General features: G+C 50.6%; 1 protein-coding gene and 1 long non-coding RNA gene across 2 annotated transcripts in view; one reads left to right on the plus strand and one right to left on the minus strand.

The window, feature by feature from the left end:
• Positions 1–856: 856 nt before the first annotated feature.
• On the minus strand, positions 857–23,495 carry LOC141081587 (uncharacterized). The gene is made up of 2 exons (XR_012229872.1): positions 23,002–23,495; positions 857–2,292 (listed from the first exon to the last, which is right to left on the minus strand). It is a non-coding gene; the product is annotated as an uncharacterized lncRNA (long non-coding RNA).
• A 179-nt stretch (positions 23,496–23,674) lies between these two features.
• Positions 23,675–25,813, plus strand: part of E2F3 (E2F transcription factor 3) — a 53,208-nt gene continuing 51,069 nt past the window's right edge. Inside the window, exon 1 of the mRNA XM_073566111.1 lies at positions 23,675–24,222. Within this exon, the coding sequence (XP_073422212.1) occupies positions 23,950–24,222 (273 nt within the window). The 5' untranslated portion in view covers positions 23,675–23,949. The remainder of the gene's footprint in view (positions 24,223–25,813) is intronic.

The raw sequence follows: 25,813 nt of genomic DNA on the forward strand, positions 1-25,813 counted from the left end.
GTGTTCCAGCACTAAGTCTAGGGGTCCCCTTACCCGTCTCCCGTATACCAGCTCAAACGGGGAGAACCCCGTGGATTCTTGGGGCACCTCCCGATAGGCAAACAGGAGGTGTGGCAAGAATTTCTCCCAGTCCCTGTAGGTCCTGGTACTAGTCCCAATGAGCTGTTTTAATGTCCCGTTAAAGCGTTCACACAACCCATTGGTTTGCGGGTGGTACAGGGCGCTTCTAATGGACTTTACGCCGCACAGCTGCCACAGTTGGTTGGTCACCTCTGCTGTAAACTGGGTACCCTGGTCCGAGATAATCTCCCGGGGAAATCCAACCTGTGAGAAAACCTGGAGCAGGGCGGCCGCCACCGTCTTTGCCAGTATGTTAGGTAACGCAACCGCCTCTGGATACCATGTGGCATAATCTACCACTGTCAATATATACTTTTTCCCTGACGGACTGGGTTTGGCTAACGGCCCTATCAGATCGACCGCTACTCGGCTAAATGGTTCCTCCACAATGGGGAGGGGGCGTAATTTGGCCTTGCATCGATCCCCCCTCTTGCCAATGCGCTGACAACTGTCACAGGTCTGGCAGTACTGACGAACCTCGTAGGTCACCCCCGGCCAAAAGAAGTTTTGTGTCAGACGATGCCTGGTGCGACCGACGCCAAAGTACCCGGCCAAGGGTATATCATGAGAGATTCGCAGTAACTCCTGCCTATACTTCTTGGGAACTACCAGCTGTTGTTTTAGTGTGGCTCGTCCCTGTGTGGTGCTGCTCTGTGATCCGGTAGAGGAGTCCCTGCTTCCATACAGTAGGCAATAAAAAAAAACCCCGGCACTCAATTGAGGAAAAGAAGGAATGTATATGCAAAAGTGAATTTATTAATTGACACACTGCAAAGGGAACCTAACCAAAGCAACAGCACCAACGTTTTGGCATAGAGCCTTTCTCAAGGTTGTTGCCTGAAAAGGTGTGAAAATAACAATAGTGAGTGCGATATGTACATGTGATACATAGAATATTTACATACGTATTTACATACACAATAATACAAATAAACATAAGAAGTATAATGCAAATGGAACATACATCACTGGTCAGAGCAGGGAAACATGGGTCTCAAAGGACTACCGGATAATTCAAAGAGAGGTGAGGTTCCATACGGTTTGCAGAGCGTGCTTTTAATCACATGAAAAGAGAATAGTTAGTACAAATATGAATATAATAACATGAAGCGTACCAAGGGAAACAAGTTGGATCAACTGGCACAAATAGTAGAACAGCCAAGGATAGTATCCATATCAGTAGAGGATGGTGGGAAGCAAAAAGGAGAGAGAGAAAAAAGAGAGAGAGAAAAAGAAAAGAGAGAAAAAAAAAAAAGGGAGGAAGGGGAAAAGCAGGGAGCAAGGGGAAAGGAAAAGGAGGGAACGAGAAGGAGAAAGAGGAAGGGAAAGAGAGAGGGGGGGAGAAAGAAAGAGAGAAGGGAAAGAAAAGGGAGAGAAAGAGAGAGAGAGAGAAGGAGAGAAAAAAGGAGAGGGGGGAGAAAGAAAGGAAAAGAAGAGGAAGAGAAAAAGAGAGAGAGTGAGGGAGAGAAAGAAAGGGAGAGGGAGAAGGACACGGGGAAGTGAGAGAAAAAAAAGAAAAAGAAAAAAAGGAATGAAACCGAAAGATAAAGGGAAAAGGCAGGAAAGAGGGAGAGAAGAGAAAAGATAGAGCAGCAACAGAGAGAAGGAGGTAGAGTAAAAAGTAGAAGTAAGGAGAAGAAAGGAAGAGAAAGAGAACAGAGAAGAAAAAAAGGAAAAAAAAAGAAGAAACAGAAGAGAAAGGAGGGGAGGGGGAAGGAGAAGAACACATCCAGGGAGTACAATTGACAACATCAGAGAGGCTACATACCATGGGTGAGAGATGTGATAAGGTCACTATGGAGAGTGAATGGACGCCTGGAAGGAAAAAGCAGCATGGTGAAGCGGACTAATATATAGAATAGGAAGAAGCCAAGAGTAGCCGGGCAGCAGCGCTACCTGCAGTAGAGGTCCAGGACAAGCACGGGTGGCGAGGGGAACGGCTGCAGCGGCGTGGTGTGACGGGCCGAACGGCACCATTATAAGGAAGCCAGCCATGCACAGGGGGGAGGGGCACTTCCGGGAACGCAAGGTCTGTGACGTGCATGGTCACATGACCAGGGACGGCCAGTGAGAGCAGGGAAGTGCTGTATCCCGGGTTACCAGCTGTGGGGCGTGTGCGGGGTGTGCCACTAGGAGAGTATAGGAAAACAGTGCGGATCAGTTGTGTGAGATCTGAAAGGGAAAAAAAGCACACAGGGGGTTAGTACTGTGGATGGAAAAGGAGACATAAGAAAAACGAGTGCATGGGTATATACAGATACAAATATGCACATATACAAATATGCAAGACACTAAGAGCAGAGAATGCAATGACATACTGTAAGTCAAAATAACTCAAGGTGAGCATGCAAGCATACATTGATGAACAGTAAGGGTCAAATAGGTAAATAAGCAAATCGATTAAGCACAGTGGATAGGTAAATCAACGGAGGGCCTCATATTCCCTATTGAGCCCTAATGGCTCTAAGGTCTGGAGGGTATGGATCCAGAACGCCTCGCGTTCTCTGAGTGTTTTAATCCTATTTCCGCCGCGGCGGGGTTGGTCAACATGCTCAATCATTTGAAATCTGAGCTGTGGAATGGTGTGGCCAGCGGCACTAAAATGAGCTGGGATGGGTAAGGTGGTCAATTTACAGCGGATAGTGGATTTGTGCTTGTTAATGCGGTCTCGGATATGCTGGGTGGTCTCACCAACATACCCGAGACCGCAGGGGCATTTAATCAGATAAATGACATAATTTGAATCGCAAGTAAAATATCCAGGGATCGGGAACTTCTTCCCAGTATGTGGATGTGTGAAAAACTCGCCTTTGGTGATATGAGAGCACTGAAAACAGTGCAAGCAGGGGAAAGTACCCTTGCGTTGGCATGAAAAGAAAGTCTGTTTGGCCAATGGCTTAGAGGGGCCAATGTCGGCTCTGACTAGGGAGTCCCTAAGGTTCTGGGGGAGTTTATGGCAAATCAGGGGCCGGGAGACAAATTCTGGGACAGAAGGATAGGCTTGATGGAGTAAAGGCCAATGCTTGAAGATGACACCATTGATGAGAGGACTGAACGGGTGGTATGTGCTCACAAACAGAATACACTTACGGCTCCGTAAGCTGGAAGCCGGAGTAGGGGGCGAAGGTCTAACATACGGCGGATAGCCCCTTGCTGAAAATTTAGTGTCCATGTCAGTATGTCGTGCCTCCCTAATAGAGGGATCTGATACAATCCGGTCGACACGGCAGTGTTGGTGTCAGGAACACCGCACTGCACTTGCTCACTGAGCCAGGGTGCGTGTCCTGAGTACAAAGACTGTGCACAAAGATACCTGCGGAGCGAGCAGCAGTGGTGACAATGCATGCTCCAGGACCTGAATCACGTGACTGCTGGGGGCGTGGCCTAAGCTCCACAGAGCTAGGAGCTGCAGGGAAACTCCTAGAAGGGTAACTACAGGACAATGTTACCAAGGAGCATAGACAGAGACAGATACCAGATCAGGCCGGGTCAAAGCACGAGATAGCAGGACAGTACCAAAGGGCTAGACAGAAAGAATAGTCAGGACGTAGCAATAGATCAGAAAACCAGAACAGGTATTAGACGGTACAATAGGGGTAAACTGTAACGGAGTAACGATAGCCAAGCCAGGAGGTCAGAACCAGAAAAGACAATGGTACCAAAAACGAGAGACGGAGTACAGAGTGAAGGAACAAGCCGGGTCATACATGGGAAGCAAACAAACAATGCAGAGTACACGCACACCAGGGGTCAGACACACCAGAATAGCAGTATAACTGACAGAGAATGCCAGTATGGAGTGAGCATAAATACCCCTCCCAGATCCAAAGAGAGGCCGGCAATGTTAACCCTGTCAGAACAGGACATTAACCATGTCCTAACCATGACAGTACCCCCCTCTTAATGGGGGGCCACCGGACCCCCAGGTTTCTCAGGGTACCTGGCATGAAAAGCCCGCACCAGTCGATCAGCGTGCACCGAACTGGCCGGAACCCACGATCGATCCTCAACGGAATATCCCTTCCAATGGATAAGGTACTGAAGTCTCCGGCGCACCCACCGCGAATCAATGATGCGCCCTACCTCGTACTCCAGTTGACCCTCTACCAACACTGGTGGAGCCACGGATGAGGGATCTTCTCTAACTGTCCCCACAGGTTTTAATGGGGACCTGTGGAAGACGTTAGAGATTTTGAAGGAGGTGGGCAACTGTAATCTGTATGCCACCGGGTTGATCACCTCTACAATCTTGTATGGGCCAATAAATTTGGGGCCCAACTTCATAGAGGGTATTTTAAGTTTGATGTTACGAGTGGACAACCAGACTTTTTCCCCCACTGTCAACGCAGGAACCACCCCCCTCCTCCTGTCTGCAAAATGTTTGAACTTCTTCTGGGCTTTGGAGATGTTCCCCTGTACCTCCTTCCAGAGGGTTTTTAATTGTTGTACCATCCCCTCGGCACCAGGGCAATCCGAATCCATACGGAAAAATTCCCCAAACTGCGGAACAAACCCATAATTGACCAGAAAGGGAGGCTTTCCGGTAGACTGATTAACCCGACAGTTGAATGCAAATTCTGCCATGGGCAATACCTCACACCAGTCTTCCTGTCTGGAGGAGGTCAGGCATCTCAGAATCTGCTCCAATGACTGGTTGGTGCGTTCCGTTTGTCCGTTAGATTCCGGGTGATAGGCAGAGGAGAATGACAACGTGACCCCCAACTTCATACAAAACGCTCTCCAAAACCTGGCCACAAATTGCACACCCCTGTCCGACACCACGTTCACAGGCACTCCATGCAGTCGAACAATGTGCTGTATAAACAAACGAGCCAAGGTTTCAGCAGATGGTAACGCAGGTAATGGCACAAAGTGGGCTTGCTTAGAAAATCTATCAACCACTACCCATACCACTGAGTTGCCCTTGGAAGGTGGAAGGTTAGTGATAAAGTCCATGGACAGGTGTGTCCATGGTTTATCCGGAATTGGCAAAGGCACGAATTCCCCGGCCGGCCGGACCTGAGAGCTTTTAGAGCGCGCGCACACCCCACAAGTATTCACAAACCTTTTTATATCAGTACCCATAGAGGGCCACCAAAAACCCCTAGCTACTGCCCCCCGGATAGATGCAATACCAGGGTGTGCACTTAACATAGAGTCATGAAATTCTTGAAGGAGTGTGGGACGGAATTGTTCGGGTACAAACAATTTACCTGGGGGTTTATTCCTGGGAGCTTGTGCTTGTGCTTCCAGAATCTCTCTCTGTAACTCAGAGGAGATTTCGGCTACAACCACTCCCGGTTGAAGAATGGAGGAAGGAGGTTCTGGAGGGGACACAGAATCAAAACTTCGGGATAAGGCATCTGCCTTTACATTTTTAGACCCTGGTCGGAACGTGATGATAAATTGAAATCGAGAAAAAAAAAGTGCCCACCGAGCCTGTCTGGGGGTCAATCTCTTAGCAGACTCGATATAGGCCAGGTTTTTATGATCAGTGACGACCGTAATGGGATGAGCGGCCCCCTCCAAAAAATGTCTCCATTCTTCAAAGGCCAATTTAACTGCTAACAGTTCCCTGTTACCGACATCATAGTTTCTCTCGGCCGACGAGAACTTCTTAGAAAAAAAGGCACAGGGTTTGAGGTTAGTCAGGGTAGAGGGGCCCTGTGACAATACTGCCCCCACCCCCACAGCGTCGACCTCGACGATAAAAGGTCTTGACGAATCGGGTTGTACCAACACAGGGGCTGTAGTAAAACACTTCTTTAATGCCAGGAAGGAATTTTTTGCGGCCACAGACCAAATTTTTACATCTGCCCCTTTAAGTGTGAGGTCCGTCAAGGGTTTTACCACCTGCGAGAACCCTTTAATGAACTTCCTATAATAATTAGCGAAGCCCAGAAATCGCTGCAACCCCTTCAGGTCATGAGGCTGCACCCAATCTGTAATGGCCTGAACCTTCCCTGGATCCATGCGGAATCCCTCCCCGGATACAATTACACCCAGAAAAGACAGTTCTTGCATAAAAAATGAGCACTTCTCCAGCTTAGCATACAAATGGTTCTCCCGGAGTCTCATAAGCACCGTACGCAGATGATGCAAGTGTGACTGACTGTCCTCAGAGTAAATCAAGATGTCATCCAGGTAAATGACTACATTACGTCCAATCAAGTCAGAAAAAACAACATTAATAAAGTTCTGAAAAACCGCAGGAGCATTAGTGAGGCCGAAGGGCATAACCAGGTTTTCAAACAGCCCCTCAGTTGTCAGGAACGCTGTTTTCCATTCGTCCCCCTCCCGGATCCTTATAAGGTTATAAGCCCCTCGTAGATCGAGCTTAGAAAACCATTTGGCCCCCGTGAGTTGATTGCATAGATCAGGAATCAACGGGAGAGGGTACGTGTTCTTAACAGTAATTTTGTTCAGTTCTCGAAAGTCGAGGCACGGTCGCAACCCACCATCTTTTTTCTTTACAAAGAAAAACCCCGCTGCCACGGGTGAGACCGAGGGCCGAATATGCCCCTTGCGAAGGCTTTCTTTAATGTACTCTTTCATAGCTTGGCGCTCAGGCCCGGACAAATTAAACAAACGAGCCTTGGGTAATTTGGCTCCAGGTACTAAATCGATAGCACAATCATATGGTCTATGTGGTGGGAGCGCCTCGGCCTCGCTTTCGGAAAACACATCTTTAAGGTCTCTCAGGTACTCCGGAATACCCTCCAGACCGACAGATGACACAGATACAGATTTTATCGGATTGACAAAAGGAACCGGGTTACAACACAGACCATTATCATTACATCCCCAATGGGTGATCTCCCCTTCACCCAATCAATAAGAGGATTGTGGCGTTGCAACCAGGGCATTCCCAATACCAGTCCTGCAAGCAGATTATTCATAACGAAACAACTTAAATTTTCCACATGAGTGAAACCCACTTTCATAGAAAAAACTTCAGACATAAAACAATTCCATCCCGGGTAAGAGGGGATGAATCCACAGCCACAATTTTAACAGGGTCTTTTAACCTGACTGTCCCTATCTTATTAAGAGTCACAACTTGGGCATCAATCAGATTAATGGAGGAACCACAGTCAACAAAGGCGGTGGTCATAACAGGACCGCCAGCAATTTCCAATTCAACCTGGAGGACCATTTTTATACGTGAGAAAAAATGTACCTGGGAGTCTGGACAACCTCCTCGATTGTTGCCCAGACTCAGTCGTTTCTCTGAAGGTTTCTCTGAAGAAGGGCAGGAAGGACAATTCCTTTTCCAATGTCCAGAGGCTCCACAGTAAAAACATAGTAGGTTGTCTCTGCGGTGCCTTCTCTCTTTCTCCTTAACAGAGACTGACCCAACGTTCATGGGCTCAGATACGGGTGAATTGTCACACAATTTGGGGTACAAGGGAGACTCTTGTTGCATCATTCCTCTAGCACGGAGTCTCCGGTCCATACGGACCACCTGCATCATGGCGTCCTCCAGGGTATCAGGAGGCGGATGTAATGCCAGAACGTCCTGCAGATGGTCAGAAAGGCCCCTGCGAAACAACCCCCTCAGGGCGGCGTCATTCCAGGATACTTCAGCGGTCCAACGTCTAAACTCTGAGCAGAACCATTCGGCAGAGTGTCTCCCCTGTGTCACACTCATCACCATATCCTCTGCCAGACGCACTCTATCAGGCTCGTCATAAATGTGCCCCAGAGCCTCAAAGAACAAGTTCACTGACATACGTTCAGGAGCAGAGGAAGACAGAGAGAAAGCCCATGCTTGCGGAGCCCCCCGAAGTAGGGAAATAATGACCCCCACCCTCTGGAACTCATCCCCGGAGGAGCGGGGCCTTAGAGAAAAAAAAAGCTTGCATCCTTCTCTGAAAGACCTGAACTCCTTTTTATCCCCTGAGAAGGGATCGGGCAATTTGACTGGAGATTCGGGGGACGCTAATGACACATCCCTACCCCCAGAACTAGAAGCCCCTGCATCGACAGCCCCCTGCACAGTAACCACCAACTGTTGCTGGGTATGGGCCATCGTGCGCTGTTCCACATTGAGTTTATGGAACATTTGGGTCAGGTGCTTGACCTGATCAGCCAAGGCTTGTATGGGATCCATGAGGATAACACACACTTTTTTTTTTTTTTCCTTCAGAGGAAAAAAAAACTGAAACGGTCAGTTATAATGTCAGGAACACCGCACTGCACTTGCTCACTGAGCCAGGGTGCGTGTCCTGAGTACAAAGACTGCACAAAGATACCTGCGGAGCGAGCAGCAGTGGTGACAATGCATGCTCCAGGACCTGAATCACGTGACTGCTGGGGGCGTGGCCTAAGCTCCACAGAGCTAGGAGCTGCAGGGAAACTCCTAGAAGGGTAACTACAGGACAATGTTACCAAGGAGCATAGACAGAGACAGATACCAGATCAGGCCGGGTCAAAGCACGAGATAGCAGGACAGTACCAAAGGGCTAGACAGAAAGAATAGTCAGGACGTAGCAATAGATCAGAAAACCAGAACAGGTATTAGACGGTACAATAGGGGTAAACTGTAACGGAGTAACGATAGCCAAGCCAGGAGGTCAGAACCAGAAAAGACAATGGTACCAAAAACGAGAGACGGAGTACAGAGTGAAGGAACAAGCCGGGTCATACACGGGAAGCAAACAAACAATGCAGAGTACACGCACACCAGGGGTCAGACACACCAGAATAGCAGTATAACTGACAGAGAATGCCAGTATGGAGTGAGCTTAAATACCCCTCCCAGATCCAAAGAGAGGCCGGCAATGTTAACCCTGTCAGAACAGGACATTAACCATGTCCTAACCATGACAGTTGGGAGTGGGGTAAGGACCTCTTGATGTGCCGAGGGTGGCAGCTCGAGTGTAGGAGAAGACTATTTCTGTCCGTAGGCTTAGTGTACAGGTCTATCGAGAGGGTATGATCAGGATTAATGATAACTGAAGTGTCAAGAAAATTAATGGAATGGTCACTATAGTGGAGGGTGAATGAAATATTGTTAGTGGCGTTATTGATATCGGAGAAGAAAGAGTTCAATGATATAGCGTCACCTGTCCAAATGAGGAAAATATCGTCAATGTAACGTTTCCATAGTGTCACCTGACTACCAAAAAGAGGATGGGAATAGATATGACTGTGCTCAAAGTGGTACATATAAATATTTGCATAGGGGGGCGCGACGTTGGATCCCATCGCAGTCCCCCTACACTGCAGGTAAAACTGGTCCTCAAAGAGAAAGAAGTTCTGGGTAAGGACCACCTCGAGCATGTCAAGACAGAACTCCTTTTTTGAAGAAGAAAAATCGGTGTGGGTATCAAGGAACCTATCGACAGCGTGAATGCCTTCATGGTGGTCGATGCTCGTATACAGGCTCGAGACATGTAGGGTTACCAACAGACAGTTGGCAGGGACACTCGGAATAGATCTAATTATAGACAAAAAGTGGTTAGTATCCTTCAGATACAAGGGAATTTTGGAGATGTGTGGAGTAAATATTTTCTCAAGGGTAATTGAAATAGGTGATAATAATGAATCGGTGGACGCGACTATGGGACGACCGGGTGGGGAGGTCAAATTTTTGTGAATCTTAGGTAACGTGTAAAAGACGGGAGTGATGGGATGGTTGTTGATCAAAAAATCACTGAGTTTGTCGTCAATGACGGCATTCTGCTTGTACATTGTCACTTTCTCCTGTATAAGGGTGGAAATGTGAGATGTGAGATCACGGGATAGTGGACGATAGGTATTGGTGTCACCAAGTTGCTGCCGGATCTCCTTAATATAGAAGGTTCTGTCAAGGACCACAATAGCCCCACCTTTATCGGCTGGCTTGATAATGATGTTCTTATAATTTTTGCGTGAGACAAAGGCTCTGCGTTCATCAGGGGTCATATAGTTTTTTAAATGAAAAATGCCCTTACCGATGTCAGTGGTAATGGCGTGGACGTCCCTAGAGACTAGACTGGTGAATGTCTCAACGGGGTGGTAACAGCGAGGGGGTTGATAGCTGCTAGGAATCCTGAGGTTGAGACCCGCGAGTGTAAACCCCATAGGGGATGAGGGTGTCATGGAGGCAACTAAAGGTCGGTCGGTATCAGAGATTTTGTTGTAAAAATGTGCCTTCAGGCGGAGATTTCTGAAGAATCTGTTAAGGTCGTGTTCTATATTAAAGGTGCTGAAGGCGGGGGTGGGGCAAAAGGAAAGACCCTTCTGTAAGACCTGGGTCTCAAGGGGGGAGAGGGTCTGGCTGGAAATGTTGTAGACAATGTTGTCCCTACCTGGGAGCGGGTGGTAACTCGGTCTGAGCGTCCCCTGGTGCTTACGACCCCTCCTCGTCTGTTTTTTCCGGGGCGTCTCGGGTCTAAAAAAGATTGGGAATCTGTGGAGAAATGGTCGCTGTCGGACCCAGAAGAGAAACCGCCACCACGGCGAGAGTTGCGGGATGGAGCGGACGAGTGCCATCGATAGATACGATTCTTCAGATAGTCTTCTTGGTTCCGCAAGAATTTGTCGCGTTTGCGTATCTGTAGCGTGTCCCTGTATTCAGAAAGCGTGGAATTGCACTTGTTCTTAAGCTCTTCAAAGGCCGTGGCATTCAGTGTCTGGGAAAGTTGTGTCTCTATGTTCTTGATATTCGTGTCAATGCTGATGAGCTCCCTTTGCAGGTAGTCAATTGTAAGGAGAATAATATCGAAGGAACATTTGTTGAGAATGCTCTCAAAAGACTTACAATACTCAGAATTATCTGAGAATAGCATGGGCCGCAGAGAGACTCTAAGTCCCCTCGGTATTCTCTGGGTTCTATGATATTCAGCCAAAGTAGCTGCGTGTAGTTCAAGGGCTGTGTTCCTCTTAATTTCCCTCAAATAGTCACGGGTACGGATCTCGTCTGAAGGAACAGTGAGGAACTGCGCCTGTGGTCACCTTGGACAGGATACTAGCGGCTTGTTCATCATTGAAGGAGAGAACAGGTGCCGACATGAGACTAGTAGGTACAGTGGGGGCACTGGAAAAAACAGTAGTACGAGAGTATAGAAATTCCAGGCTCTACCACACACTGAAGGTGCTCTGGGGGTAAAGAATCATAAGTAGGCAATAAAGTAAACCCCGGCACAAAACCTCTGATACCGACCGACCTTTAGTTGCCTCCATGACACCCTCATCCCCTATGGGGTTTACACTCGCGGGTCTCAACCTCAGGATTCCTAGCAGCTATCAACCCCCTCGCTGTTACCACCCCGTTGAGACATTCATCAGTCTAGTCTCTAGGGACGTCCACGCCATTACCACTGACATCGGTAAGGGCATTTTTCATTTAAAAAACTATATGACCCCTGATGAACGCAGAGCCTTGGTCTCACGCAAAAATTATAAGAACATCATTATCAAGCCAGCCGATAAAGGTGGGGCTATTGTGGTCCTTGACAGAACCTTCTATATTAAGGAGATCCGCCAGCAACTTGGTGACACCAATACCTATCGTCCACTATCCCGTGATCCCACATCTCACATTTCCACCCTTATACAGGAGAAAGTGATAATGTACAAGCAGAATGCCGTCATTGACGACAAACTCAGTGATTTTTTGATCAACAACCATCCCATCACTCCCGTCTTTTACACGTTACCTAAGATTCACAAAAAATTTGACCTCCCCACCCGGTCGTCCCATAGTCGCGTCCACCGATTCATTATTATCACCTATTTCAATTACCCTTGAGAAAATATTTACTCCACACATCTCCAAAATTCCCTCGTATCTGAAGGATACTAACCACTTTTTGTCTATAATTAGATCTATTCCGAGTGTCCCTGCCAACTGTCTGTTGGTAACCCTACATGTCTCGAGCCTGTATACGAGCATCGACCACCATGAAGGCATTCACGCTGTCGATAGGTTCCTTGATACCCACACCGATTTTTCTTCTTCAAAAAAGGAGTTCTGTCTTGACATGCTCGAGGTGGTCCTTACCCAGAACTTCTTTCTCTTTGAGGACCAGTTTTACCTGCAGTGTAGGGGGACTGCGATGGGATCCAACGTCGCGCCCCCCTATGCAAATATTTATATGGACCACTTTGAGCACAGTCATATCTATTCCCATCCACTTTTTGGTAGTCAGGTGACACTATGGAAACGTTACATTAACGATATTTTCCTCATTTGGACAGGTGACGCTATATCATTGAACTCTTTCTTCTCCGATATCAATAACGCCACTAACAATATTTCATTCACCCTCCACTATAGTGACCATTCCATTAATTTTCTTGACACTTCAGTTATCATTAATCCTGATAATACCCTCTCGATAGACCTGTACACTAAGCCTACGGACAGAAATAGTCTTCTCCTACACTCAAGCTGCCACCCTCGGCACATCAAGAGGTCCTTACCCCACTCCCAACACTGCCGTGTCGACCGGATCGTATCAGATCCCTCTATTAGGGAGGCACGACATACTGACATGGACACTAAATTTTCAGCAAGGGGCTATCCGCCGTATGTTAGACCTTCGCCCCCTACTCCGGCTTCCAGCTTACGGAGCCGTAAGTGTATTCCGTTTGTGAGCACATACCACCCGTTCAGTCCTCTCATCAATGGTGTCATCTTCAAGCATTGGCCTTTACTCCATCAAGCCTATCCTTCTGTCCCAGAATTTGTCTCCCGGCCCCTGATTTGCCATAAACTCCCCCAGAACCTTAGGGACTCCCTAGTCAGAGCCGACATTGGCCCCTCTAAGCCATTGGCAAAACAGACTTTCTTTTCATGCCAACGCAAGGGTACTTTCCCCTGCTTGCACTGTGTTCAGTGCTCTGATATCACCAAAGGCGAGTTTTTCACACATCCATGTACTGGGAAGAAGTTCCCGACCCCTGGATATTTTACTTGCGATTCAAATTATGTCATTTATCTGATTAAATGCCCCTGCGGTCTCGGGTATGTTGGTGAGACCACCCAGCATATCCGAGACCGCATTAACAAGCACAAATCCACTATCCGCTGTAAATTGACCACCTTACCCATCCCAGCTCATTTTAGTGCCGCTGGCCACACCATTCCACAGCTCAGATTTCAAGTGATTGAGCATGTTGACCAACCCCGCCGCGGCGGAAATAGGATTAAAACACTCAGAGAACGCGAGGCGTTCTGGATCCATACCCTCCAGACCTTAGAGCCATTAGGGCTCAATAGGGAATATGAGGCCCTCCGTTGATTTACCTATCCACTGTGCTTAATCGATTTGCTTATTTACCTATTTGACCCTTACTGTTCATCAATGTATGCTTGCATGCTCACCTTGAGTTATTTTGACTTACAGTATGTCATTGCATTCTCTGCTCTTAGTGTCTTGCATATTTGTATATGTGTATATTTGTATCTGTATATACCCATGCATTCGTTTTTCTTATGTCTCCTTTTCCATCCACAGTACTAACCCCCTGTGTGCTTTTTTTTCCCCTTTCAGATCTCACACAACTGATCCACACTGTTTTCCTATACTCTCCTAGTGGCACACCCCGCACACACCCCACAGCTGGTAACCCGGGATACAGCACTTCCCTGCTCTCACTGGCCGTCCCTGGTCATGTGACCATGCACGTCACAGACCTTGCGTTCCCGGAAGTGCCCCTCCCCCCTGTGCATGGCTGGCTTCCTTATAATGGCGCCGTTCGGCCCGTAACACCACGCCGCTGCAGCCGTTCCCCTCGCCACCCGTGCTTGTCCTGGACCTCTACTGCAGGTAGCGCTGCTGCCCGGCTACTCTTGGCTTCTTCCTATTCTATATATTAGTCCGCTTCACCATGCTGCTTTTTCCTTCCAGGCGTCCATTCACTCTCCATAGTGACCTTATCACATCTCTCACCCATGGTATGTAGCCTCTCTGATGTTGTCAATTGTACTCCCTCGATGTGTTCTTCTCCTCCCCCCTCCCCTCCTTTCTCTTCTGTTTCTTCTTTTTTTCCTTTTTTTTCTTCTCTGTTCTCTTTCTCTTCCTCTCCTTACTTCTACTTTTTACTCTTCCTCCTTCTCTCTGTTGCTCTATCTTTTCTCTTCTCTCCCTCTTTCATGCCTTTTCCCTTTATCTTTCGGTTTCATTCCTTTCTTTATTTTTCTTCTCTCACTTCCCCGTGTCCTTCTCCCTCTCCCTTTCTTTCTCTCCCTCAGTCTCTCTTTTTCTCTTCCTCTTCTTTTCCTTTCTTTCTCCCCCCTCTCCTTTTTTCTCTCCTTCTCTCTTTCTCTCCCTTTTCTTTCCCTTCTCTCTTTCTTCCCCCCCTCCCCTCTCTCTTTCCCTTCCTCTTTCTCTCCTTTTCCTTTCCCCTTGCTTCCGGCTTTTCCCCTTCCTCCTTTTTTTTTTTTCTCTCTTTTCTTTTTCTCTCTCTCATTTTTCTCTCTCTCCTTTTTTTCTCTCTCTCCCTTTTGCTTCCCACCATCCTCTACTGATATGGATACTATCCTTGGCTGTTCTACTATTTGTGCCAGTTGATCCAACTTGTTTCCCTTGGTACGCTTCATGTTATTATATTCATATTTGTACTAACTATTCTCTTTGCGTGTGATTAAAAGCACGCTCTGCAAACCGTATGGAACCTCACCTCTCTTTGAATAATCCGGTAGTCCTTTGAGACCCATGTTTCCCTGCTCTGACCAGTGATATATGTTCCATTTGCATTATACTTCTTATGTTTATTTGTATTAGTGTATGTAAATACGTATGTAAATATTCTATGTATCACTTGTACATATCACACTCACTATTGTTATTTTCACACCTTTTCAGGCAACAACCTTGAGAAAGGCTCTATGCCGAAATGTTGGTGCTGTTGCTTTGGTTAGGTTCCCTTTGCAGTGTGTCAATTAATAAATTCCCTTTTGCATATACATTCCTTCTTTTCCTCATTTGAGTGCCGGGGTTTACTTAATTGCCTACTTATGATTCTTTACCCCCAGAGCACCTTCAGTGTGTGGTAGAGCCTGGAATTTCTATACTCTCCTGCTTCCATACAAACTGTTCCCCTTCCAGTACTCCTCTCCCCTCCTGTGCTTTCCCACGATATCCCTCTAATAAAGAATCCTCAAGTAACTCCCTCTTAAATTCATCTGGAGTGGCCCAAGAAATGTGTCTGGCTATGGGAATATGTGTAAGGCTGGGATGTCTTACCTGAGCCTCCTCTGAGTGTGATTCCACCTCCGCAGCTCGAGCTTGTCTCCGGGTGGTCACAGGATAGGTCTCAGCCAGAGGGGCCACCGAGAATGCAGACAACATGGGCCCCAAGTCAATTCCCAGCAAGACGTCTGCAGGCAAATCCTCCATCAAGCCGACCTCAACAAGGCCATCCCCGACTCCCGAGTTCAGGTGAATCCTGGCAGTGGGCAGTCGATGTATAGCTCCCCCTGCTACACGGACTGCCACTGTCCGGTCCATCTTCTCTTGGACCCGGACGAGATGAGGCTTCACAAGCGTCAAAGTTGCCCCAGAATCTCTTAGTCCCTGCTTACGTTTCCCATTAACCCACACGACCTGTCGATGCTGTTGTTGATTATCTGCCCGGGCTGCCTGCACGTGGTCTACTTCATGCAGCTCTTCCTCCATCTCTTCCACCCCTTGGTTAGGCGTAGCCCCCAATGCCGGGTCAGCTTCGCCTTGGTAGCAGTGTACAGCAGCCCAGCTGAAGGTAGCCGTTCCCGCCTTTGGCCACTGGGTATGCTGAGTCCGGTTGGGACATTGTCTTTGCAGGTGGCCCAGCTGACGACAGGTGTGGCATCGCGCCCCAGTGGGACTGTGTTAGGCCGGGTTTCTAGCTGGTCCCCCTACAATCTTCGGTGGTTTGGGGCCCTCCAGGTCCATGGGCGGGCCCCTAGTGACCATCTTTGATCCGGACAACTGTGGCCTCCTGGCATCATGATGTTCATCGGCCAGACGAGCGGCTTCCTCAAGAGTCGTTGGCCGCCTGTCCCGAAGCCATTCCTGTGTCTCGGGGTTTAGTCCATTAAAGAATCGTTCTAACAGGAAAAGCTGGAGGACGTCCTCCTTAGTGGTTGCTTGGCTCCCTTGTACCCACTGTAGCAGTGACCGCCGTAATTTACAGGCCCATTCAGCGTGGGTATCGGTTACGCGTTTTATAAGTCCACGGAACTTTTGGCGGTAGGCCACTGGTGTCAGCGCATACCGGGCCAAAATCACTTCTTTGATCCGCTCATAGTCCATACAGTCCTCATCAGGTACCGTGCGATAGGCGTCCGCTGCCCGGCCTGTCAGCTTGCTGGCCAGAATCTGAGCCCGTTCCTCCAGCTTCACTTGATGAAGGGCACACTGCCACTCAAAGTCCTGCAGAAAGCCATCAATGTCTTCCTCTGCCTCCCCCAACTGTCGGAAGGCATTATACTGGATCTTTTTGCGGCTTATTGTTGAAGGTACCTGGTCGAAGGCCAGAGCTCCCCCTGCTCGCTGACTCTCCTCTCTCCGCTCTGCCATCTCCATCTTGGCCAGCTCCACTTTGGTCCGCTCTGCCATCTCCATCTTGGCTAGCTCTATCCTGGTCCGCTCGGCCATCTTTTCCTTCAGATCAGTACGCACATCAGCCATCACCTCTCGTATGATCTCTACTGCAGGGTTTAGGCCATAGAACGCCAGTCTGTTCTTTACCTCCCTCTGGAATTCGGTCTCCTCCACATTGGGGGGCGCTGCACTGTCGTGTTCCATGATGGCTGCTATCAAATCCGCTTTTGTTTTGTTGCTGGCGATCAAGCCTCGGGCTTCCACCAGATCTTTTAATGTAGTCCCCTTTAACTTCTGGTAGTTATTTTCCATTAATTCCTTTCCTCCTGTAGAAGGGGTATCATATCCTGCTGTCTGCCACCAGTGTAACGGGGTCTGCCAAGCTGGAGTACCTCTTTCAGTACCACCCCGTGTTTTCGGAGGTCCGCTCTGCGTTGGCTGGAGTCTGAATGAATAACGCTGGCTGGAATTCCTTGGTTACATAGGCGCATATAAAAGATCACTGCTTCTCTACGTATTTCCAGTCTGACAACACTTTACTCACAGGACACAGAATATATCACACAGATACAGAGGGCAGGCCAAAAGAAAAGCGGCAGGCCAGACATGCATTACAAAAGCCGCAGGTGGCCGGAGCCTGCCGATGTTTACTGTGAGAATTACAAAGGTGGGAGGAGGGCGGACAAAAGGAGAATATCCCCTCTGCCCAGGGGCACAGTCTGTGGGCTGATGCATTAGGGACATGCATCTCACATAGAACCTATTATACATACATATAACTGCACAACATATTCTGGGTGCTGAGTGGTTCTGTAACACGTAACACTCCGGAATACCCTCCAGACAAACAGAAGACTCACAGGTAGGTTTTACAGGTGTAACACAGAACACAGGTTTATAGGCACAGTCAATACATTTAGGACCCCACTTAACAATTTCTCTTTTCTCCCAATCAATAACTGGGTTGTACCGTTGAAGCCACGGCATACCCAATACCAGCCCTTCGGGCAGGTTGTCCATGACAAAACATTTCATCTCCTCAACATGGGAGGAACCAACATGCAAAACAAAACTGTTAGTAACATTATGAATCCCCGAACGGGTGAGAGGGGAAGAGTCAATGGCCACGATTTTCAGAGGGGTCTCCAACCTGACTGTCCCTATCTTGACCCTGGAGACGGTACTGGAACTGACCAGGTTAAGTGATGAACCGCAGTCCACCAAGGATGTAGAAATAAAATGACAGTTGTCTACTACCAGTTCGACATTAAGCAGAAATTTAGGGCATGAGGAAAAAAGTACCTGGGGGTCTGGGCAGCCTTCTCGATCACTACCCAGACCTAGTAGTTTCCCGTCGGCTTGGAAGACGTTGGACACACACTGGACAATCTCTCCTCCAATGTCCTGGTTCCCCACAGTAGAAGCAAAGTTGTTTCTCATGGTGGCGCTTCCTCTCAATTTCCATAGGCACAGGACTGGCCTCCACCTCTTTACTGCTGGAAAACAAAGACGACTCGGAGTGCATAACCCCTCTGGCTCTGAGCCGGCAATCCATCTGCACGGCTTTGGTCATGGCATCCTCCAGACTTTCAGAAGGTGGATGCAGAGCCAGGGCGTCCTGAAGGCGTTCCGACAGGCCCCTACGGAATAGACCACAGAGAGTGGCATCATCCCAGGAGACTTCTGCTGACCACCGTCGGAACTCAGAGCAGAACCACTCTGCTGAGTGCCGACCCTGACATGTGCTCATCACCATGTCCTCTGCCAAGCGAACCCTGTCTGGTTTGTCATAAATGCGGCCCAAGGCCTCAAAAAATGCATCCACAGTCATACGTTCTGGGGCTGTGGGGGCTAGAGAGAACGGCCAGGCTTGGGGGGCACCCCGAAGTAGGGAAATAATCACCCCCACCCTCTGAAATTCTCCCCCAGACGAACGGGGTCTCAGGGAAAAGAACAATTTGCATCCCTCTCTAAAAGCCCTGTACTCCCTTTTGTCCCCAGAAAAAGAGTCCGGCAGTTTAACCGGAGACTCCGGGGAAGTGAGTGACACGTCCCTGATCTCAGGACCGAGAGCTCCTTGTACAGTAAGATTAAGTTTCTGAAACATCTGTGATAGTTATTTAACCTGGTCAGATAATGTTTGCATGGGGTCCATGATGCAATCTCTAATTTCCACACTCACACACCTTACTCTCAGGGGCGGGGGGAATGAACTATTATAGGTCGCTTATAATGTCAGGATCCTGACAGCGTCGGCGTGCAGCCTCCGCTGTGCAGGGACTCACCCGTACTGTAGGGGGCCCGGGGTCAGGTACAGCCAGAAAGTATAGATGCACAGGACCTGTGGATGCTGAAGTTAGCAAGCAGTCACAGGACCTACGGTCATGTGACTGCAAGGGGGTGGGGCTTAGCGTCCTGCTTTCAGAGATGGAAGGACACTATACAAAAACTCAAAGTCAGGCAAAACGGAGGTCATACACAGTACGGGCAAGCGAGGTACAGGAGGGATATACAGATGGGAGGTCAGACAAAGCAAAAGGTCATACACAGTACGGGCAAGCGCGGTACAGGATGGATATTCAGGAGGGAGGTCAGACAAAGCCAAGGGTCATACACAGCACAGGCAAAGCAGGTACAGAGTCAGCAAACCAGAGACGTAAACCGTAACAGAGCAGGGTCAGAATACCAGGCAGACGGACAATGATTGGCGTGACGCAAGGACAGAGCCACGTCGGGCACACTCAGATAGGAGTATAAGCGACAGGGGACGGCTCTCCCCTGAAGCTATAAAAACCCTCCCCAGATCCACAGAGAGGCTCTCAGAGTTAACTCCTTCACCACCTACCCAAAACACACCATGACAACAAAGTCGAAGACGTGAGTAGGGGCGTGCGGTGCACTTGACCCACCATCCACCTAGGTAATTTCATCCCCTCTCCATTACATCCCTGCAAATCTGGATTTTTACTATCCTTACTATCAGTTCTATCTCACTGCCTCTAACACTGAGCACAACAGGGCACAGTACGACTCCTCCTGTCCTGTATATACACTCACTGGCCACTTTATTAGGTACACCATGCTAGTAAGGGGTTGGACCCCCCTTTTGCCTTCAGAACTGCCTCAATTCTTCGTGGCAGAGATTCAACAAGGTGCTGGAAGCATTCCTCAGAGATTTTGGACCATATTGACATGATGGCATCACACAGTTGGCGCAGATTTGTCGGCTGCACATCCCTGATGCGAATCTCCCGTTCCACCACATCCCAAAGATGCTCTATTGGATTGAGATCTGGTGACTGAGGAGGCCATTTGAGTACAGTAAACTCATTGTCATGTTCAAGAAACCAATCTGAGATGATTCGAGCTTTATGACATGGCGCATTATCCTGCTGAAAGTAGCCATCAGATGTTGGGTACATTGTGGTCATAAAGGGATGGACATGGTCAGCAACAATACTCAGGTAGGCTGTGGCGTTGCAACGATGCTCAATTGGTACCAAGGGGCCCAAAGAGTGCCCAGAAAAAATTCCCCACACCATGACACCACCACCACCAGCCTGAACCGTTGATACAAGGCAGGATGGATCCATGCTTTCATGTTGTTTACGCCAAATTCTGACCCTACCATCCGAATGTCGCAGCAGAAATCGAGACTCATCAGACCAGGCAACGTTTTTCCAATCTTCTACTGTCCAATTTCGATGAGCTTGTGCAAATTGTAGCCTCAGTTTCCTGTTCTTAGCTGAGAGGAGTGGTACCCAGTGTGGTCTTCTGCTGCTGTAGCCCATCTGCCTCAAAGTTCGACGCACTGTGCGTTCAGAGATGCTCTTCTGCCTACCTTGGTTGTAACGGGTGGCAATTTGAGTCACTGTTGCCTTTCTATCAGCTCGAACCAGTCTGCCCATTCTCCTCTGACCTCTGGCATCAACATGGCATTTCCGGCCACAGAACTGCCGCTCACTGGATTTTTTTTCTTTTTCGGACCATTCTCTGTAAACCCTAGAGATGGTTGTGCGTGAAAATCCCAGTAGATCAGCAGTTTCTGAAATTCTCAGACCAGCCCTTCTGGCACCAACAATCATGCCACGTTCAAAGGCACTCAAATCACCTTTCTTCCCCATACTGATGCTCGGTTTGAACTGCAGGAGATTGTCTTGACCATGTCTACATGCCTAAATGCACTGAGTTGCCGCCATGTGATTGGCTGATTAGAAATTAAGTCTTAACACACAGTTGGACAGGTGTACCTAATAAAGTGGCCAGTGAGTGTATACACTGCACAGTATCACTCCTCCTGTCCTGTATATATACACTGCACAGTACCACTCCTCCTGTCCTGTGTATATACACTGCACAGTACCACTCCTTCTGTGTATATACACTGCACAGTACCACTCCTCCTGTCCTGTATATATACACTGCACAGTATCACTCCTCCTGTCCTATATATATACACTGCACAGTACCACTCCTTTTGTCCTGTGTATATACACTACACATTACCACTCCTCCTGTCCTGTTTTCGGAGAGGCAACATTGGACTCCAGTGTTGGTTTATTATTTTCCCCTGGGGAAATAAAAATCTTGGAAAACCTGTTTAAATGGGTTCTCAACTAATCCCATATTCTCTGGGTATGTGATCACTTTCCAGCTGGGGAACAGGAAAGCAAATTCATTATGAACCAACAGCCAGGTTTACTAAAGGGAATCTGTCACCTATTTTTTCGTATATAAGCTGCGGCCACCGCCATCAGGGGCTTATCTACAGCCAGGTACGGACTGGGACTGAAATTCAACCCTGGCATTTGCAATCACACAGGCCCATGCTGTCCCCGTCCCCCCATCACCAGTATACAGGGGTGGGATTCAGCGGGTTCTCCCCGGTTAGGTGGAACCAGTTGTTAAAAAAGCAGCCGGTTCCCCGAACCGGGGAGATTCAGAGCCGCGATCCGGTTCTGAGGACTATACAGGGGCCGGAGCTGCAGCCAGCACAGTGCGGGGATCGCCGCGTCACATCTACAGGGAGCACAGAGCTCACCTCCAGCCCAGCCCCAGGAAGCAAGTACCCGGAACTACCGCTACCGTATATCACCAAGGAGACGCGCCCCCGTCCTGCAGCAAGTGCCCAGAGAGCTGTGAGGACGCGGTCAGGCGCAGGCGCTCAGGTATACGGAACACGCTAAGTATGGGGGGGACAGTGGAGTCTCGGGGACAGAGAGGTCTGGAGGGGACAGAGAGGAGTCCGGAGGGGACAGAGAGGTCTGGAAGGGACAGTGGAGTCTGAGGGAGATAGGAGTCCGGAGGGGACAGTGGAGTCGGGGGGGAGAGAGAGAAGTCCGGAGGGGACAGAAGGGACAGAGGACTAGAGGGGTCAGATGAGTCCAGAGGGGACTGAGGAGTCAGAGGGAGAGAAAGGAGTCCAGAGAGGACAGAGGAGTCTGGGGTGGACAGAAGGGACAGAGGACCTGTGCAGCACTGTGCTGCCTATTGGGGGACCTGTGCTGCCTATTTAGGACGTGTGCTGCCTATAGGGAACAATGCTGCCTATTGGGGACCTGTGCTGCCTATTTGGGAACAATGCTGCCTATTAGGGACCTGTGCCTGCCTATTGGGGACCTGTGCTGCCTACTAGGGAACAATGCTGCCTTTTGGGGACAATGCTGCCTATTGGGGACCTGTGCCTGCCTATTGGGGACCTGTGCTGCCTATTAGGGAACAATGCTGCCTTTTGGGGACAATGCTGCCTATTGGGGACCTGTGCTGCCTATTAGGGAACAATGCTGCCTTTTGGGGACAATGCTGCCTATTCGGGACCTGTGCCTGCCTATTGGGGAACAATGCTGCCTTTTGGGGACCTGTGCTGCCTATAGGGAACAATGATGCCTATTGTGGACCTGTGCTGCCTATAGGGAACAGCTCCTTGACTGCGCCCCTACTTGTATATGTTTGAGGAAAAGGTGCGTGTAAATGGGTGTGTCTTAAAATGGGTGTGGTTTTACTACAAAGACTGAACCTGTTGTTAACAATTTGAATCCCACCACTGCCAGTATATTACTAATATTACCCTGGATGGAGGAAAGCAAGATTTACTACAAGACCAATATGTCTAATGATACCTGTGGCCTCCTGGGGTAAGTGATGGAATCAGTGACTTTGTGCTCCGCCACAACTCCAACAGCATGGGTGTCTTGAGAACACAGATACTGTTAACAACATATCAGACAAGGCAGCCCACAACCAGACAGGCCCTTCTGGCATTTGCCACATGGTCAGTCTGGCCCTGTCTACACCATTCTGTAATGCTGTAGATAAGCCCCGATGTAACCTGAAAGAGAAGAAAAACGAGTTATATTATACTCACCGGGGGGCGGTCTGATGGGCAGAGTAAAGTACAGCAGTGCGCAGGGGCCGGGAAATGTCAGAGAAGTCCGGCGCCTCAACAGGGCAGATAAAGTACACCTGCACAGGAGCCGCGGCAGAAGTAAGGAGGAGGACGGCATCGTATGAACGGCAGAAGTAAGAAGGAGGACGGCATCGTATGAAGATGGGAGGCGCCGGACCCCCGAGTGATTATACTCTCATTTTTCTCACCTTTCAGGTCAGGCCCTTGATGGCGGTGGCCGCAGCTTATATATCGAAAATGAGCTGACAGATCCCCTTTAATTGCTGACCAGAATACCCCTTTATTTAACCTCAGTGCCTCCCCAATACAAATGTCTTTTGCTTTTTACACTTATTACGACATCTTGCGTGGCTCCTCGCGGAGAACAGAACCTACAGCAGGAAGGCGGCACCCACAGCAGGAAGGCGGCACCCACAGCGCTCCAGCCCTCTGCCCCTCGCTCTGCCGCACACCAATGACGCGCTGTGGAGACTGACAGCCAATGACAGGGGGAAGCTGTGTCGATGCAGCGTCGAGAACGTGAGCGTCTCCCCGTCCAATCATAGTGTGGCAAATTACGTGGGGCGGGGATATGCAAATCCAATTTGAAAAAGACGGCGGGAAATCTGAGTTTCGCGGGAGGACCTTCGCGCGTAAACCGCATCCCTTCATTCATTGTCAGCTTCCTGGAGCCATTTTTCAGCCGCGGCGGTGGCAGGGAGGTCGGAGCCGGGGCCCTAGCACACACAGCCGTACAATCCGCCTCCATCTGCCTCCCCCGGTGCTCGATAGCCCTCCGGCGAGCTCGCCTCAGCACCGAGGGGACCTGCTCTAACTACAGCCCCGGCTATTTCCAGGGTGCAGGCCGGGCAGTGCGGATTACTGGGGTCACAAGGAGGAGAGCGGAGGAGGCGGCGGCTCCGTACCATGAGAAAGGGAAGCCACCTCGGGCACGACCAGCTGCTGCTCCCCGACAAATGCTCCAGCTTCTCCGGGGGCTTCGTGGCCGGGGGCGGCGCTGTGGTTGGTGCAGGAGGCGGCGGATACCTGCACGTCCTGTCCTCCCCCGGCCCGGTGCACCATCCCCCGCACGGACTGTGCGCTCCGGAGCAGCCAGCAGCGGCCAGCTTCATCTACTCCACCCCGCATGGACCCGCCGCCAGAGCCGGCCTACTGCAGCCTGCACCAGGGCGCCCTCCGGTAATGGTGCCCCATCCCCCACCCTCCTGAGTGTGTGCAGTGTCTGCTGTGACGAGTGCCAGGTACACGGGGGGCGCCATGCACACACGGCATAGGTGGGATCTCCTGCAGCAGGCCAGCGGGACGCCCCGGATGGAGGGGGCAGGGGAAAGGTCACCTGTGTATTAGCGGGTTGGCATCTGTCACTGGGAGGAGGGGGTACAGCATTGTATGCCAGGCTGTGTGTGTGTGGGGCTGGCCTCTACCTGGGCCAGGCTGTGTGTGTGGGGCTGGCCTCTACCTGGGCCGGGCTGTGTGTGTGTGGCTGGCCTCTACCTGGGCCGGGCTGTGTGTGTGGGGCTGGCCTCTACCTGGGCCAGGCTGTGTGTGTGGGGCTGGCCTCTACCTGGGCCAGGCTGTGTGTGTGGGGCTGGCCTCTACCTGGGCCAGGCTGTGTGTGTGTGGCTGGCCTCTACCTGGGCCGGGCTGTGTGTGTGTGGCTGGCCTCTACCTGGGCCAGGCTGTGTGTGTGTGGCTGGCCTCTACCTGGGCCAGGCTGTGTGTGTGGGGCTGGCCTCTACCTGGGCCAGGCTGTGTGTGTGGGGCTGGCCTCTACCTGGGCCGGGCTGTGTGTGTGGGGCTGGCCTCTACCTGGGCCGGGCTGTGTGTGTGGGGCTGGCCTCTACCTGGGCCGGGCTGTGTGTGTGGGGCTGGCCTCTACCTGGGCCGGGCTGTGTGTGTGGGGCTGGCCTCTACCTGGGCCGGGCTGTGTGTGTGGGGCTGGCCTCTACCTGGGCCGGGCTGTGTGTGTGGGGCTGGCCTCTACCTGGGCCGGGCTGTGTGTGTGGGGCTGGCCTCTACCTGGGCCGGGCTGTGTGTGTGGGGCTGGCCTCTACCTGGGCCGGGCTGTGTGTGTGGGGCTGGCCTCTACCTGGGCCGGGCTGTGTGTGTGGGGCTGGCCTCTACCTGGGCCGGGCTGTGTGTGTGTGGGGCTGGCCTCTACCCGGGCTGTGTGTGTGTGTGGGGCTGGCCTCTACCCGGGCCGGGCTGTGTGTGTGTGTGGGGCTGGCCTCTACCCGGGCTGTGTGTGTGTGTGGGGCTGGCCTCTACCCGGGCCGGGCTGTGTGTGTGTGTGGGGCTGGCCTCTACCCGGGCCGGGCTGTGTGTGTGTGTGGGGCTGGCCTCTACCCGGGCCGGGCTGTGTGTGTGTGTGGGGCTGGCCTCTACCCGGGCCGGGCTGTGTGTGTGTGTGTGGGGCTGGCCTCTACCCGGGCCGGGCTGTGTGTGTGTGTGTGGGGCTGGCCTCTACCCGGGCTGTGTGTGTGTGTGTGGGGCTGGCCTCTACCCGGGCCGGGCTGTGTGTGTGTGGGGCTGGCCTCTACCCGGGCCGGGCTGTGTGTGTGTGTGGGGCTGGCCTCTACCCGGGCCGGGCTGTGTGTGTGTGTGTGTGGGGCTGGCCTCTACCCGGGCCGGGCTGTGTGTGTGTGTGTGTGTGGGGCTGGCCTCTACCCGGGCCGGGCTGTGTGTGTGTGTGTGTGGGGCTGGCCTCTACCCGGGCCGGGCTGTGTGTGTGTGTGTGTGGGGCTGGCCTCTACCCGGGCCGGGCTGTGTG

Source organism: Dendrobates tinctorius, unplaced genomic scaffold (assembly GCF_039654945.1).
Source record: "Dendrobates tinctorius isolate UK_male_01 unplaced genomic scaffold, ASM3965494v1 ptg000004l, whole genome shotgun sequence".
NCBI classification, from domain to species: domain Eukaryota; kingdom Metazoa; phylum Chordata; class Amphibia; order Anura; family Dendrobatidae; genus Dendrobates; species Dendrobates tinctorius.